Source organism: Camelina sativa, chromosome 12 (genome assembly GCF_030686135.1).
Source record: "Camelina sativa cultivar CO46 ecotype springtype chromosome 12, ASM3068613v1".
In the NCBI taxonomy this organism is placed as follows: Eukaryota; Viridiplantae; Streptophyta; class Magnoliopsida; order Brassicales; family Brassicaceae; genus Camelina; species Camelina sativa.
This window is the reverse complement of record NC_141891.1, coordinates 8,526,975-8,543,032: the sequence shown is the minus strand read 5'-3', so window position 1 is coordinate 8,543,032 and position 16,058 is coordinate 8,526,975. Positions and strand designations below refer to the sequence as shown.

General features: G+C 40.1%; 4 protein-coding genes and 1 non-coding gene across 5 annotated transcripts; 2 read left to right on the top strand and 3 right to left on the bottom strand.

Annotated features, from left to right (window-relative positions):
* Nucleotides 1-327: 327 nt before the first annotated feature.
* On the top strand, nucleotides 328-4,292 carry LOC104731026 (MACPF domain-containing protein At4g24290). The gene is made up of 8 exons (XM_010450279.3): nucleotides 328-937; nucleotides 1,253-1,595; nucleotides 1,801-2,039; nucleotides 2,249-2,450; nucleotides 2,615-2,683; nucleotides 2,776-2,962; nucleotides 3,060-3,226; nucleotides 3,320-4,292. Exons 2-8 carry the CDS (start codon nucleotides 1,332-1,334, stop codon nucleotides 4,010-4,012), a joined length of 1,821 nt encoding a protein of 606 aa, XP_010448581.1. The 5' UTR covers nucleotides 328-937; nucleotides 1,253-1,331; the 3' UTR covers nucleotides 4,013-4,292.
* Nucleotides 4,293-4,599: 307 nt separating this feature from the next.
* LOC104731025 (protein DMP3) lies at nucleotides 4,600-5,653 on the top strand. Its single transcript, XR_015574607.1, has one exon. It is a non-coding gene; the product is annotated as a protein DMP3 (transcript).
* Nucleotides 5,654-5,783: 130 nt separating this feature from the next.
* On the bottom strand, nucleotides 5,784-7,093 carry LOC104733328 (separase-like). The gene is made up of 4 exons (XM_087478568.1): nucleotides 6,935-7,093; nucleotides 6,710-6,835; nucleotides 6,280-6,579; nucleotides 5,784-6,181 (listed from the first exon to the last, which is right to left on the bottom strand). Exons 1-4 carry the CDS (start codon nucleotides 7,073-7,075, stop codon nucleotides 6,026-6,028), a joined length of 723 nt encoding a protein of 240 aa, XP_087334694.1. The 5' UTR covers nucleotides 7,076-7,093; the 3' UTR covers nucleotides 5,784-6,025.
* A 59-nt stretch (nucleotides 7,094-7,152) lies between these two features.
* Nucleotides 7,153-9,045, bottom strand: LOC109127916 (separase-like). The gene is made up of 6 exons (XM_019233511.2): nucleotides 8,379-9,045; nucleotides 8,118-8,298; nucleotides 7,928-8,035; nucleotides 7,648-7,782; nucleotides 7,331-7,559; nucleotides 7,153-7,175 (listed from the first exon to the last, which is right to left on the bottom strand). Exons 1-6 carry the CDS (start codon nucleotides 8,978-8,980, stop codon nucleotides 7,153-7,155), a joined length of 1,278 nt encoding a protein of 425 aa, XP_019089056.2. The 5' UTR covers nucleotides 8,981-9,045.
* Nucleotides 9,046-9,198: 153 nt separating this feature from the next.
* LOC104731024 (uncharacterized protein At5g49945-like) lies at nucleotides 9,199-10,938 on the bottom strand. Its single transcript, XM_010450277.3, has 4 exons — nucleotides 10,869-10,938; nucleotides 9,944-10,533; nucleotides 9,533-9,736; nucleotides 9,199-9,438 (listed from the first exon to the last, which is right to left on the bottom strand). Exons 1-4 carry the CDS (start codon nucleotides 10,897-10,899, stop codon nucleotides 9,322-9,324), a joined length of 942 nt encoding a protein of 313 aa, XP_010448579.2. The 5' UTR covers nucleotides 10,900-10,938; the 3' UTR covers nucleotides 9,199-9,321.
* Between the last annotated feature and the right edge of the window lie 5,120 nt (nucleotides 10,939-16,058).

The window sequence follows — 16,058 nt, the reverse complement described above, 5'->3', positions numbered from 1 at the left end:
CTTCTTTACCTTAATCAAAACAAAACTAAAACGGAAAATCTTAAATCTATGATGGTGAGTTAGATTCATCATGCAACTTTATAAAAAAGGTGAAATATGAATCAAATCAGTCCACATGCACCACCACATATGCAGTTTTTTAAACTTTAGTAGTAGAAAGAGGCATACAAACAAACACCAAATAAAAAATAAAATCTTTACAGCATAGTTTCCCTTGTTCCCAGGAAACGTATTAAAATTTGTCACAACTCTCTCTCTCTCAGTCCTTTTAGATCTCTCTTTGAGATATGAGAAGTTTTTAGTAGTTTCAAGCAAGATAAACATTTTGTCGTTTGTTACTTATGAATGCTTTCTACTATTATTACAAAACAGAAAATTAAAGTTCCCAGCAAAGCGTGTAATAATAATGTAACAAAACAACAACAACAACAACAACAGGCTGTAAAAATACAAAAAGGAAAACATATAAAAAGAATAAAAAACAAAGAGGGAGGCAAGAGTAGTAGTAAAGTGGGAAGATCAATGTCCAATTCCCAATCTCTTTGACCAATTAGTTGACTTTTCTTTCCTTCGTCTGCTTTGTTTTTTTTTAACTCTCTCTCTCTTCTTTGATTCTTTCTCTCTCAGCTGTTACCATCTTCTAATCTACCCTCTCACCTTCTTAATCACTTTTTGATTAAGCCTAACTTTTTTTTTTTCCTACACCAAAAATTAAAAAAAAAACCTAATTTACTGCTAGCTCCTCGATTGAGTTCAGGCTTCTCCTTCTTCTTCTTCTTCTTCTTCTTCTTCTTCTTCTTCTTCTGGCTCCTTTGCTGCAAAAATCTATCCAATCCTTAAGTCGTCTCTCTCGATTTAAGATTCTTCTCAGCATTTGTTTAGATCGTGGTTTTCGAGCTCTGTTGGCGATTCTCTTGAAGACATATGCCTTGAAAACGTATTTGAACTCCCAACTTCTTCTTTTTTTCTTTCTTTAAATTACAAATATTGCTTTTGCCCTTAATTGTTCTTTGTTTCTTCAAAGTCTTAATGTTTCTTTGTAGTCTTACTCTTTGACTTTTACAATGATTTTTTTCTCTTTTTGAGACATTTTGGACTTAGTCGTATGTTCAAAGATTCCCGTCTAGGTCGTAAAGCTACAGTCTTTTTTTGTTTTGTTTTTGTCTATATTTAGAAATCATGATTTCGATTATCTCTTCTTTGAGTTTCAGATTTGTGATTTCAATTCGTGTCATCATTTCTTTTTTTGCAGACCAAACAAAAAACAACAAAAGCAGGGTGCTTTGATTGTTTTAGAGGCTAATATTTGAAAGCCTTTGCGGTAGTGAAGCATGGCACTTCGGCTACCAGCTTCTAAAGCAGCTGAAGTTGCGATTGGATCCATTGGCTGCGGTTATGATTTAGCTATTGATGTAAGGTTGAAGTATTGCAAAGGAGGCTCCAAAGATTCTAGATTGCTTGATATTAAAGAAGGTGATGACAATTGCGAGATTCTTTTGCCTGGTGGTATCTCCATCCCTAATGTTTCCAAGTCTATCAAATGCGATAAAGGCGAGCGTATGCGCTTTAGGTCTGATATTCTCCCTTTCCAACAGGTACCAAAGTTTATCTCTTTTTGTTTACCCCTTGTTTCAATTTGTGGTTATGTCTTTACAAACTTAGAAACTCTAGTTTCCGTTGGTCCATCAAGTATAATCTATTGCTTGTTGTAGGTTTTGAAACCCTTTAGCAAGATTGAGAGATCATTTCCTAAAATAGCGTTCTTGATGCTTAGTTATTAACTATCTTATGGTTTTTTAGATGGCAGAGCAGTTCAACCAGGAACTATCTTTGGCTGGTAAAATCCCCTCGGGTCTCTTCAACGCAATGTTTGAATTCTCGAGCTGTTGGCAGAAAGATGCAGCCTATACCAAAAACCTTGCTTTTGATGGGATATTCATCTCATTATACACGGTTGCTTTGGACAAATCTCAAATGTTACTCCGTGACCATGTTAAGCAGGCTGTCCCATCAACATGGGACCCTGCTGCATTGGCAAGGTGATTTGCTGCTCTCTTCATAATAGGATTGTAATATTCATAAACGTATGTATTAAAAACCTATGGAAAGTTACTTACAGCTGCACATTGTCTGTGAAATTGTTTGATGGTTTTGCAATGACATGAGAAGAATCTTCTATCTTGATAGGATTTTTAAATGGAGGGCGAGGATCTATGACTAACACTTATCCAAATGTTTCTTTTATCAGGTTTATAGATATTTATGGGACGCATATAATTGTTGGTGTTAAGATGGGAGGAAAAGATGTGATCTATGCAAAACAACAACATTCCTCAAAACTTCAACCTGAGGATCTGCAGAAAAGGTTAAAAGAGGTGGCGGATAAGAGGTTCGTGGAAGCTAGCGGAGTGCATAATATGGCTCCAGAAAAAGTACATGCAAGTAGTAAGGTCAGTGAAACAATTGTTATATTTTTGTTCACCATCATCAGAACTTTTCTTATTTGTGAATGTCAGTTATGCTGTGGCTTTTTGACATCTAAAAGAATCACTACTACCAATCTAGTTTTGCAACTCTCAAGTCTGTAATACCTATCTTTTATCGTTTGTTTCAGGTGGAAACAAAGGAGCAACGCCTGAGATTTGCAGATACCAGTTCCTTGGGCTCTTATGCAAATAAGGAGGTAATTTCCATTGGTACTTAGCCGATCATTAGAGAATTTTATCTTGTGTGTATGTGTTAGCTTCTTTTCTCATAAATTACATGTATTTGTAGGACATTGTCTTCATGTGCAAAAGGCGAGGTGGAAATGATAATAGAAATCTATTGCATAATGAATGGCTGCAATCAGTCCAGATGGAGCCTGATGTGATCTCAATGTCCTTTATTCCAATTACGTCTTTGCTTAATGGAGTTCCAGGAAGTGGATTCTTAAGCCATGCCATAAATCTGTACCTAAGATGTAAGCCTACAAATCATTTGCGCTGTGTGCATTTCTTCATAACAGTAGTTTCTTTTACTTTTTACAGTCCAACATTACTTGTGATTTGTATTTGTAGATAAGCCACCGATTGAAGAGCTACATCAGTTTTTAGAGTTTCAGCTACCAAGGCAGTGGGCACCAGTGTTTAGTGAACTTCCTCTTGGTCCGCAACGCAAGCAACAAAGTTGTGCGTCTCTGCAATTCAGTTTCTTTGGACCTAAGCTATATGTGAATACCACTCCGGTATGAAGTTCGTTTCACTGCAGGCACTGCGGTTAGATTTTGCTTAAAGGTCCTCAAGTCTTGAGATGTTGTTCTCGTTTATCTTGGTTTCAGGTTGATGTTGGTAAGAGGCCAATCACTGGCATGCGGCTCTACCTAGAGGGTAGAAGAAGCAACCGTTTAGCAATTCATTTGCAGCACCTTTCCTCTCTTCCCAAGATATATCAACTCGAAGACGATCCAAACAGAAGTATGCGACAAGAGTCCCATGATCGTCGATACTTTGAGAAAGTAAACTGGAAGAACTACTCTCACGTCTGCACAGCACCGGTTGAATCAGAAGATGATCTTTCAGTAGTAACAGGTGCGCAGCTCCATGTAGAGAGTCACGGGTTCAAGAACGTGCTGTTCTTGCGCCTTTGTTTCTCAAGAGTTGTGGGAGCTACACTTGTAAAGAATTCTGAATGGGATGAAGCAGTAGGCTTTGCTCCAAAATCAGGACTCATCTCAACGCTAATAAGCCATCATTTCACTGCAGCGCAAAAGCCACCACCACGACCTGCAGATGTAAATATAAACTCGGCTATCTATCCTGGTGGACCACCAGTACCGACTCAAGCTCCCAAACTTTTGAAATTTGTGGATACAAGTGAGATGACAAGAGGACCACAAGAATCACCAGGGTATTGGGTTGTATCAGGTGCAAGGTTACTGGTGGAGAAAGGGAAGATCTCATTGAAGGTAAAGTATTCACTGTTGACTGCAATACTGGAAGATGAAGTGATTGAGGAACACTATGAAGGTTGAGAGAAATGGTGGTCGTGTGGCTCAAAAGGATTAACGAGGATGGCAGAAAATAGGATGGGTGGTTTTGTTTGTGACTGTGTGTGTACATTCTTCAGCCTTTGTCATTTGTAATGTAACGGTGTGTGTGGGTGTTGGTGTGATAGGAATGCTTGACTTGTACATTCCCTATCTTTGGACCAGAGATTTTTGGAGAAGCTAACTACACACTGCACCTAAAATATCTATATATCACACGAGGAGTTGGTGTTCAGGGATTTATCCAATCTATGGTTTTGAATAATTCACAAGTTCTTTGTACATAGGATAGCAAAAAGACAACAAGAACTTAGTTACATTACATTTAGACTAGCAAATAGATTAGAGGGTACGAAGATCCTCATTTGTTGTTTTTCTTAAGTGGATTAGTATGTACATGGATTACATCAAGTTGTGTGAAAGCCATGAGATTTTTGTGCTGAATTCTAATTTTGCTAGAATTTACATTTAGACTTTCAAAATGGCAAGTCAAAGTAAAGCTCTACTTGCACGCAAACAAAACAAGAGAAATAAGGGAAAAGTGTTGGGCATAGTTTCTAAAGAAGTAAGAAAGAGAGTAATAATCAACTTTGAAACACGTTTGAAAGTCCTATAATAAGAATGAATCGAAAGAGACCCGCCATCGCCTCTTGACTTCTCTAAACATTGATCACGTCAACAAGACAACAACCATTATAAACACTTAACCACACGTTCTAACTTGTATATAATACTATCACAATTAGGCCTAATCACAATCATCTATTAATTCTCCATTACCGATAAGAAACGAAACAGAGAGAAATAAAAAAAAAACGAAAAAAAAATGTCTTCATCATCTTCCCTAACGCAGAGAAACCCAATTAGCTCGCAGCCAAATGGCTTACAAGAGGGATCAGAGTCTGTTCCAAAGCTAAGGAGACTACGTTCGACATCTCAAAATGCCATGTCACAGACCCTTACGTCAGCTGCAAACTTAGCTAATCTCCTCCCCACCGGAACGCTCTTAGCTTTCACGCTCCTTATACCCGTCTTCACATCCAACGGCTCGTGCGACCACGCGAACCGAATTTTAACCACAGGGCTCTTGACGCTCCTTGCCATTTCTTGCTTCTTTAGCTCCTTCACGGACAGCGTCAAAGCTGAAGACGGTAACGTGTATTACGGTTTTGCTACTCGTAAGGGCATGTGGGTTTTTGACTACCCTGACCCCAACGGTTTGGGTTTGCCTGATCTTAGTAAATACCGTATGCGGATCGTTGACTGGATCCACGCTGTTCTGTCGGTTCTTGTGTTCGGTGCGGTGGCTTTAAGGGACAAGAACGCCGTGAGTTGTTTTTATCCGGCGCCAGAGCAAGAAACCAAGAAGGTTTTGGATATCATTCCGATGGGTGTTGGAGTTATATGCAGCTTGTTGTTCTTGGTTTTCCCGGCGAGAAGGCACGGTATTGGATATCCGGTCACCGGAGACAGAGGTCGTCGTTAGTTTAGATTCGTTCTTTTTTTTTTTAATTGCCAAATAAAATGTAAACGATTGATTCTTTTTTTTTTTATATGGTTGACTAATTCGTTTACGTGATCATCTCGTGTTATGATTTATCTATATATATGTGTATTTCTTCTTCTTATCTACTTCTTATTTTGATAATTATTATAATGTTGAGTGGAATATAATGAGAACTATTAACGGAAACAATCTTATAATATGTTTCTACTAGGTCGTAAACTTGTCGTACACTCAAGAAGAGGTGATGAATGATTTGAAAATGGCTTCTCTAATTGAGTTAACACAAGAATACTTTAGCCAATTGAGTACTAACAAAGATTCAAACTAGTAACTATCGAATTTTTTGTGAGCTAATAAATAAAATTGTTGGATCTACTAATGTTTCCCTAGGGTTCACTCTCATAACTTAAACAACCAGGCCTCCTATGATATTATGTCTATTACAAAGAATGAAAGAAAACATCAAAAAAATTCTGGAAGAATAGATTCGATTAAGATTCCTGAGTATATATTTTGCTACAAGTCTTTTGCTTCTTCTTTGCGAGAGCAGTTATCAAGAACTGCATAGTGCAAGCATCGCCATCACGTGTATCAGCCATGAACGTTCCAACTCTCTCTCTCTTATGAAATTTATGTCTGTGTTGTATCTGATGACAGGACGCAATTAATCACAAGCATTCAAAATAAATCAAAAGCAAGATACTTAACCCATTGAAGATATGAAGAGAACCAGAGAACAGGGTACCTTAACCCATTGTTTGATTATGGGCGTAGGGTCTGGCAACTTTTTGAAGATGTCTTCAGCTGCAGACCAATTTTCTAGAATAAAAAAAAGCAAGTTCTCTATTTCTCCTGTACCATGTTGCTGCTGGAGAACATCCAGATAAAATTCAGATTTGCTACATGCGTCACTCACAAAATCTATGATTGCTTCTCCGGGCAGAGAACCCTCTGTTAGGTCGTCAGACTCATTAACATATATATGAAAGAGGAGTCTAACACAAGTCCACACTGCTCTGATACACAATTTGAACGCCGTAGAAGCCTGCAATGCAAAGTAGTACACCATCAATATGAAGAGAAAAAAGAATTACCTAGGCTGCAAAATCTTGCAAAGCAAACAGAAGTAAAGGTCATAAGACTTTTAGTACTACGTAGTCAGGTATATATGCTACCTCTTTTAGATGCTTCATATTGTACAACTCTATACCAATATCGTGAAATGAAGCAAGTAGATATTTGAGCTCTGGAGGTGAAATCCCCGGACTAGAAATTACATCCTCAACTAGTCTGTTAGTGACCTGAGAAAAAAAGGAAACATTGAGACAATTAGTTTGCCAAGCATGGAATCTTGCAAAAACTTCAACTGATTTGTGAGAATTGCAGGTAAAGCATTTAACCTCTACTTTACGTTGGGTTCTCGTCGAAATAATAAATGCAGCTATAGCCACGTTTAGCAGAGTCTTGTCAAAGTCAGTCCCAAGGCATTCCTTGTCAAGGGTCCGTCTAGCAAAAAGGGAAATGAAAGGTAAGCAAAACATTCAACTCAGAATACATATATGATTCGACGACCAAATATATATATATATATATGTACCTCTTAAGGAAGCGTAAACAATTAAAAAATTGGAGAAACAGATCCTGTATAACAGATAGCTGACCAGAAGCAAATTCTATTTCCAGCAGGACCATCTTTTTGTTCTCAGAATTTATTAAGCTGGCAAGCGGCTGGCACAAAGATTTCAGAGCATCAAGGTAAGGTATCGTGTATTCCATCGTGCATTTTTGTTGTTTACCCCTAACATTAGTTTTCTTCTTTCCATCTCTCGATGTGGTATTATCATCATCAGGGTAATGGTCAATCATACGAAATAAAGAACCTAAGCTTTTCCATATATCACCGTTACCAAGTAAAGCTCCAAGTCCTGAACTAACTTTACCATTTTCTCTCAACTTAACATCAAATACACTGACGGACAGTCCAGCTGAATAAAGTCTTAGAATCACATTTTCTTGTGGCATAGCCTGCCAAGTAGTCAGAGCTATCAATATCCTATATTCATTAAATAATATGTAGACACAAAGTACATGCCAAGGATGCGAAAAAAATTACCACAGAGATAACAGCTGCTATTTCATTCAACTGTTTTGGAAGTCCTGTACACCATAAGTCTCCTGATAACTGAGACTTATGAACACAATAGGAGACTACGTCAAGAAGCTCCAACCAATTTGCTTTAGGTTCAACCTGAGAGAGAATAAGAAAGGGGGGGTATGAGAGAGTTTCAACAAAGCAGAGCAGTCAGTGCTACAAGAGACATAATAATGACCTAACAGTGCTAGAAACATCTCATGACTGACTAATCTAGGACAAGAGACTTTTTTGCACATACCTGGAATTCACATGCCACAGTTTTCAACACAGACATCCCAATTTTAACGGTTGGTAATGTTTTTGTCTCCTTGGACAGAAACAGTAAAGAAAGCACCTGGCGGGAGAACTGAATACAAAACAGAACAATTAACGAGAGAGAGAGACACACACATGCACACAGAGGGAGATGTAAAATTGTGACAAGTCACCTTATAAAAATGACATTTTGGCAACGGGAATACAGAATATTTCTTCAGTGCAGAGATGCAGAAAGAATGCACATAAATTTCATTGAGCAGATCTGCTTCTCTAATTATGGAGAGAGCACACTTTCCCATATCTGACAAGACCTGCGTGAGAAACTTGTCCTGTGCATTGGCATCCAAATACCTGTTGAAAGAAAGAAAGAAAGGGTGAAACTTGTTGACTTGTACACCAATTTTGAAGCATATCTCTCACGGTAGGTATACCTGAGCCAGGGTTTTATCTCCCTATCTAGAATCTCAAAGACCCTCGTGTAGTGGTGACGCTCCATATCCCGCGACATTGCTACAGACCTGAAGATGGATTCCACAACCATGAAGACGACTTTTGCTAGCTTATCTCCTCCAAACTCGGGAGGATTTGGCAAAAACTGTACAAGTCTGGTCTCGGGTCCTCTAACCTGCTCGAGGACTCTAAAAGCATCGTTGTAGGCGTGAGTGAACCAACCCCAGTCCTGGTAACACTGAATCAGCCCGATTCTGTGAAGCTGGACGGCGTGAGGATCGTGGGAGAGCAGTTCGCAGCATTCCAAACAGTAGTCATAGGCGCGGAACAAATCCCCTGGGGATTCGTGGGCAGGGCCAGTGACTGAGAGGCGCTTATGGAGGAAAGAGACGGTTTTGATGAGGAAAGGGACGAATCGTTTCGCCATGGATTGAGCGGCTAGGGTTTTGTCCTCCTCCCGGCATGTCAATAGGCCTGAGATCGGTCGGAGGTATGCTGAGAGGGAAGATAAAACTTCTCCGGCGTCGGAGGAGGACTCGATTAGAGATAATATGCGAACCTCAGTGATAGTGTCCGAATCCATCCTTAATCCTTCTTTTCTTTTGTGTTGTGTGAAATTTTGCTAACTAGGTCATACATAAACTTGTCATACACTCAAGAGGTAAATAAATGCTTTAAAAATTGCTTTGTCTAAATTTGGCAAGTGAAAGCGATAAAATATTCTCTGGTTAAATGTCACACCATTACTCTGCTCATTTTGTCTTCCATATGTGTGTTGATGAATGATTAAATCATGTAAGAGATTAAATGTGTTTTAGAACTCATACTTCATACTTGTCATGTTTTTTATTCGAGACATACAAACTTGGAATCACAAATGAAAAGTACAGACGAGGATAACTTCACTCTGTTATTTGCAAAAACTTAAACAAAAGGGAAGACGACTTGGCCACTTGACTTGGTCTTTTTGGAATTTTTGATTGAGCCCACCGGTGCGATTGGACCTTGCCTCCTCATCTCGTGTATAGCCGCATCAGCCTGCTGCATACATAAATTTTAGTTTTATTCAACCTTGTCACACATAACAATAGAATGAGAACGGCTTGTGGGAATAGGTTTGCCAATAGCTTAATACCTGTGAGCTGAGCTTGTAGCGTCCAACTAAGTCAATGTAATAAGGAATTAGCGCTACCAACCGAACCGTATCATCCATGTATTCAGCATCTGGTAGGGCAAACTTGAAAAGCAGCATCTTCCTGTGTTTCCCAGGATGTTGGTCCGAAAAATGCATTGATATGAAATACTTCCCAAACTTTTCGAATGACTTGTCACCAAAAACCTACACATAACAATTGCATCATTGCTAGTCACCAATGAGGCCAGAGCGTATAGGGAAATGGAGTGAAAATCAGTGAACTCTCTCAGAACTTCCTACAAACTTCCATGTTCATCCCTTATATGTTTAGGCTGAAGTCCAAGAATAAACTAAGTGCTATAATTATCAATCAGCAAACGACTAGAAACCCAACAAGATTTAGCATCTGACCTTATCAAGTACCAGATCTGTAACCATATCCCTAGCTACCTCCTTAGACTCGGACATCACAGCTAACTCCTCTGATACCCACTTCCTTCCACCAGGAATTGGCACCACCCCTCTAAATCTCTGCAGATTCCTCAGCTCCTTGTGCATCGTTTTCACAGCCTTTTTCCTCGCCATTGCAAATACGATGTGATCCATGGCTTCATCATTCATGTACACTTCGAAACTGATCTCATCTTTACAAGGTACAACCGAGTTGAAGAGCCTCAAGATCAGATTGTGTCTGCTCTTAAGCTCCATGGTCGCCAATAGCCCATGGCAATACCTACGCCCGCTCGCGTAGAACTTGAACACGTTTGCCGCTTCTTTCAGCATTAACGGCGAGTCCTCTCCTTCACCAACTCCCAACAAACTGAAGTTTTTCTCTAATATCGAGTCTTTAACACAAAATTTTGAGGCCCAAGCCAAAGCGAGGTTTTCATTCTCACGTTTTCCAGTGAAGTAGTTGATTGCGTAACCAACCAAGATAGAGAGGCAGACTATCTCCACCGTGTACCAATGCTTCATCTCTCCAGCTTCCGCAGCTCCTTCACCTACAGTAAGTTTATTAAGGTGGTTGACTGTGAGTTTGTTTCTTTATGTGTATTTCTTCTTCTCACCTACTTCCTATTTTGATAATGATTTTAATATTGTCGTCCGTTGAGTGGACAATTATTTACGCAAGCAATCTTATAATATGTTCTACTAGGTCATATAAATTTATTATGGTTTCCCTGTTTGAGTTGCCACAACAAATTAGTAAAACTGAAAGCAGTAAACTTGTTATGGTCAAGTGTTTGGTCATAAACTTATAATATACTTTTGTAACTAAGGGCATGTGCACAATAAAATTCTTGTAAGAAATTGGTGGGAGTAGGGGGATTCATACCTGTCATGTTGTTTACGTCTCTGACTTTCATCTCTTGCCATGCTTATTCGAGACATACAAGCGTCGTGTCAAATTTACTTATCTAACTATATCAAGTATAACTTGAGAAATTGAATGATAAATTAACTACACAAATATAATATCGTTTAACGTTACTAATTTACTAGTTTTACTAATATTTTTAAATTAAAAATAAATGTATACTATACAATTCTATAATTTTTATAACGTATCCATTTACTTAATAATTTGTATAACATATCCATTTACTTAAGTGATAAATCGATTGTGTTGTTAAAGTGACTTGAAATCTCTGAAGACGTCTACAAAGATGTACAAGACTGTGTAAGGTGTACAAGGCTTTTACTGGGCTTTTACTAGGCTTTTGTAGAGACCGACTCAAGGCAACTTAGGGTTAGGGTTTTGGGGGTGTAGGCGGCGCAGCCGCCTGTACGGTGTAATAGATTCTAGAAGATTCACAAGATCTTTTATTTCCTATTGTATCGGGTTTTTTGAGGCCTATATAAGAAGACTAGGGGATTGTAAGGTTGTCAATCAGATTAATAATATAAACCCTAGACAAAGGGTATTCGCCTCAAGAACACTCTGTTTCTCTTTTCAAAGTCTTTCTTATTCTGTTTCTGTTCATCCGAATTCACAACAACTGGTATCAGAGCACCAGGTTCAATGACGAGTTCCGTAAAGTTTGAGGTTCCACGTTTCAATGGAACAGGTAACTTTTGTCTCTGGCAGACCCGGGTGAAGGACATGCTGAATCAGCAAGGGATGAAGAAAGCTTTGTTAGACACAAAGCCAGAAGCGATCTCACAGGATGACTGGGATGAGATGAGGGAGAAGGCGGATTCAATGATACGAACATGTCTTGGAGATGAAGTCGTGCATCAGGTTCTAGATCTCAGATCTTCAAAAGAGATCTGCGATAAGCTAGAAAAGATGTACATGTCGAAGTCTCCATCTAGCAAGCTGTACCTGAAACAGAGGCTGTATTGGTTTAAGATGGCTGAAGGAGCAAATCTGGTCCAGCATATTAACCAATTCAACCAGATCACTGGAGATCTAGGGCGTGTGGGTGTTACAGTTGAGGAGGAGGATAAGGCCATGCTGCTGTTGTGTTCTTTAACTCATGTATATGAGACGTTGGTGACTGCACTATTGGCTGACAAAGAGACGATAAGTTTGCAGTCGGCTACAGACTCGCTGCTTGGGCATCATAACCGATGCCAACAGCATGGTGGTGGTAGCAGTGACAACCCTCAAGGTGATGGACTATATGTGAGTATAAGTCAAGGTAGCGGAGTACAGAAGAACAAGGGAAAGCAGAGAGATGGCAAGATGAAGAAGATAATCTGTTATAAGTGTCAGAAACCAGGACACTATAAGAGAGATTGTCCTCTGAACAAGGAGCAGAACGAGACAGGAGGTTCATCTAATTCTGTGAACGTGGTTCAGGCAGAAGACGCAGTGAAGGTCGAGTTCGATTTGCTTGCAGTGACTACAAGCAATCACACAGATTCTTTGACACTGGATACAGGCTGTTCATTCCACATGACTTCAAACAAGCATTGGTTTGACACGTATCAGGCTGGAAATTTTGGAACTGTTCAAATGGCTGACAATAGAAGCTGCAGCGTTGTTGGTATTGGACAGATCAAATTTCGGATGTATGATGGCACTTTCAGGATTTTAACTGAAGTGAGGCATCTTCCAACGGTGAAGAAGAATCTGATATCTCTTGGTTCACTTCACAGGGACGGATTCAGGTTCGAAACTGATGATGATAACTGTGTGAATGTGCGCATAGGAGATATGGTGTTGATGAAGGGTCAGCTCACAGCAGGGAGTGTGTATCGTTTACTTGGAAACGTGGTTGTAGGTGGAGCTGCAGCCGTGGTAACTGAATCAGATAACACAGCTCTATGGCATATGCGGTTGGGGCATATTGGAGAGCATGGTTTGTCTAAACTTCACAAGAGGGGTCTTCTGGATGGTTTGAAGAATTGTAAGATGGAGTTTTGTAGGTTCTGTGTGATGGGGAAGCAGTCCAAGGCATCTTTCAAGACAGGTCTACACACCACAAAGAGTCTTTTAGACTATGTGCATTCTGATGTGTGGGGGCCTACACAAGAACATTCATTAGGAGGAAGCAGATACTATGTCATCTTTATAGATGATTTTTCTAAGAAGGTTTGGGTTTACTTCATGAGGCAGAAATCTGAAGTTTTTGAGAAATTTAAGATTTGGAAGGCTGAAGTGGAAAACCAAACAGGAAGGAAGATGAAGTATTTGAGGTCTGATAATGGTACAGAGTATACTAATGGAGAGTTTCAGAAGCTGTGTGAGGAGCATGGTATTCAGAGGCACTTTACAGTGCGGAAAACACCACAACAGAACGGTGTAAGTGAAAGGATGAATCGTTCTATTGCAGAGAAAGCAAGGTGTTTGCGGTTGAATGCAGGACTCCCGAAGATCTTCTGGGTTGAAGCCGTATACATGGCAGTCTACCTCATCAATAGATTGCCAAGGGTTTCTTTAGAAGGAAAGGTTGCTGAATATGTATGGACTGGGGTAGACATTGATCTATCAAACTTGAGAATCTTTGGATGTCCAGCTTATGTGTTAGTTCCCAACGACGAAAGATCAAAGCTGGATTCGAAGTCCAAGAAGTGCGTTTTTCTGGGATTTGAGAAAGGTGTGAAAGGTTTCAAGTTATGGGATCCTGAGGCTAAGAAAAGAGTGATCAGCCGAGATGTGGTGTTTGATGAGCAGTACATGCTGCTACAGGCGAGTTCAGAACGAGTTCCTGTAACCATTGAGGCTGATACTGGTTCAGAGATAGCGGAGGATGAAGAGGAGTCTAGTGAAGCTAGACCAGCAGCAGAAGCAGATGAGCAAACCCCTGAGGTGGAGCAGTCTCCTAAGGTGGGGAAGAAGGGTAATCAGATACGTACAGAGGGGAGTTTGGCTGCAACCAAGGAAAAGCGTGTAGTGAAGGCACCTGTCAGATATGGGTATGAAGATATGGCTAGCTATGCTTTGATGATTGGTACAAATGATCCATCAAGTTTTCGTGAAGCTATTAACAGTCCTGAAAAGGAAGAATGGATTGCTGCTATGACAGCGGAGACAGTTAGTCTGAACAAGAATCAGACATGGGAGCTTACAACACTTCCAAAGGGGAAGAAAGCAATTGGTTGCAAGTGGGTCTTCAAGAGGAAAACAAGAGTCTCTGAGAAGGAAGTTGTGACTTTCAAGGCGAGACTAGTAGCGAAAGGGTACTCACAGAGGGCAGGGGTTGATTATGACGAGATTTTCTCCCCTGTAGTTCGACACACGTCCATCCGTGTTGTGTTGGGACTGGTAGCTTGCTGGGATTTGCATCTTGAGCAGATGGATATGAAGACAGCATTTCTCCATGGGAATTTGGAGGAAGAGATATATATGGAGCAACCTGAAGGGTTTGTCAAGTCTGGAGAGGAGGCACTTGTATGCAGACTGAAAAGATCTTTATACGGGCTGAAACAGGCTCCTAGACAGTGGTACAAACGTTTTGATACTTACATGTTGCAGATAGAGTACCAGAGATGTGAGTATGACTGCTGTGTTTATGTGAAGAACGTTGGTAATAATTCTCCCATATTTTTGCTGTTGTATGTTGATGATATGCTCATTGCTGGAAGCAATATGGATGATATTGTTGAGTTGAAAGGGCTACTGGGAGAAGAGTTTGAGATGAAGGATCTTGGTGCTGCAAAGAAGATTCTTGGGATGGAGATTCGCAGGGATAGGAGTTCTCAGAGATTGTGGTTATCTCAAAGAAGCTACATTGAGAAGATACTTGAAAGGTTTGACATGAAGAATGCAAAACCTGTGTCTACTCCTCTAGCAAATCACTTCAAGCTCTCAGCACGTCAGAGCCCTATTTCTGATGAGGAGATCAGAAACATGGCACAAGTTCCTTATGCTAGTGCAGTTGGTTGTCTGATGTATGCGATGGTTTGCACAAGACCAGATTTGGCTCAAGCTGTTAGTCAAATCAGTAAGTACATGTCTAAACCTGGGAGGGAGCACTGTAATGCAGTGAAATGGATTCTCAGGTATTTGAAGGGTACTACAGATCGTGGTCTCATGTTTGGAGGACATGAGTGCAAGGCAGAAGTCGTGGGTTTCGTTGATTCAGATTATGCAGGTGATCTTGATAACAAGAGATCTACAACCGGGTATGTATTTACTCTTGCTGGAGCACCTATAAGTTGGAGGTCTGTGTTACAGTCTGTAGTTGCCATGTCAACCACTGAAGCCGAGTACATGGCAATGGGAGAGGCAGCTAAGGAGGCATTATGGGTTAGAGGACTTGTAATGGAATTGGGTGTTGAGCAAGGTGGAGTTCAGCTACACTGTGATAGTCAGAGTGCTTTATATTTGGCAAAGAATCAAGTGTATCATGGTAGGACAAAGCACATTGAGGTAAGATATCACAAGATCAGAGAGTTATTAGTTTCTGGTGTGATTTTACTGCAGAAGGTGCACACGTCTGAGAATGCAGCTGATATGTTGACCAATCCAGTCACCATGGAGAAGTTCAAGCACTGCTTGGATTTGCTCCAGGTCTTTCGTTGCTAGATGAAGACAAAAGGTTTCCCCAAAAGCTAACAAGGAGTTGAAGTTGAAGTCAATGAGATTTTGTCGTCAAGGTGGAGTTTTTTGTTAAAGTGACTTGAAATCTCTGAAGACGTCTACAAAGATGTACAAGACTGTGTAAGGCGTACAAGGCTTTTACTGGGCTTTTACTAGGCTTTTGTAGAGACTGACTCAAGGCAACTTAGGGTTAGGGTTTTGGGGGTGTAGGCGGCGCAGCCGCCTGTACGGTGTAATAGATTCTAGAAGATTCACAAGATCTTTTATTTCCTATTGTATCGGGTTTTTTGAGGCTTATATAAGAAGACTAGGGGATTGTAAGGTTGTCAATCAGATTAATAATATAAACCCTAGACAAAGGGTATTCGCCTCAAGAACACTCTGTTTCTCTTTTCAAAGTCTTTCTTATTCTGTTTCTGTTCATCCGAATTCACAACAGATTGCAAAGTCAGCTTTAACAAAAAAAAAGATGAAGTACAAATACAGATTCGAACCCGTGAGTCCGTGACCAAGATAAACAGTAACTTGCTCATT

Excerpts from the sequence above, each read along its gene's own strand:
- LOC104731026 (XM_010450279.3), top strand. The coding sequence starts at position 1,332 with ATGGCACTTCGGCTACCAGCTTCTAAAGCAGCTGAAGTTGCGATTGGA. Across the intron at positions 2,451-2,614 it reads AAGTACATGCAAGTAGTAAG|GTGGAAACAAAGGAGCAACG; the intron begins GTCAGTGAAACA and ends CGTTTGTTTCAG. Across the intron at positions 2,963-3,059 it reads CATAAATCTGTACCTAAGAT|ATAAGCCACCGATTGAAGAG; the intron begins GTAAGCCTACAA and ends TTGTATTTGTAG.
- LOC104733328 (XM_087478568.1), bottom strand. The coding sequence starts at position 7,075 with ATGTTTTGCTTACCTTTCATTTCCCTTTTTGCTAGACGGACCCTTGAC. Across the intron at positions 6,836-6,934 it reads GAACCCAACGTAAAGTAGAG|GTCACTAACAGACTAGTTGA; the intron begins GTTAAATGCTTT and ends TTTTTTTCTCAG. Across the intron at positions 6,182-6,279 it reads TAATCAAACAATGGGTTAAG|ATACAACACAGACATAAATT; the intron begins GTACCCTGTTCT and ends TCCTGTCATCAG.
- LOC109127916 (XM_019233511.2), bottom strand. The coding sequence starts at position 8,980 with ATGGATTCGGACACTATCACTGAGGTTCGCATATTATCTCTAATCGAG. Across the intron at positions 7,783-7,927 it reads CTGTGGCATGTGAATTCCAG|GTTGAACCTAAAGCAAATTG; the intron begins GTATGTGCAAAA and ends ATTCTCTCTCAG. Across the intron at positions 7,176-7,330 it reads GAAGAAAACTAATGTTAGGG|GATCTGTTTCTCCAATTTTT; the intron begins GTAAACAACAAA and ends TCTGTTATACAG.
- LOC104731024 (XM_010450277.3), bottom strand. The coding sequence starts at position 10,899 with ATGAAAGTCAGAGACGTAAACAACATGACAG. Across the intron at positions 10,534-10,868 it reads AGACGTAAACAACATGACAG|GTGAAGGAGCTGCGGAAGCT; the intron begins GTATGAATCCCC and ends AACTTACTGTAG. Across the intron at positions 9,439-9,532 it reads GCTACAAGCTCAGCTCACAG|CAGGCTGATGCGGCTATACA; the intron begins GTATTAAGCTAT and ends TTATGTATGCAG.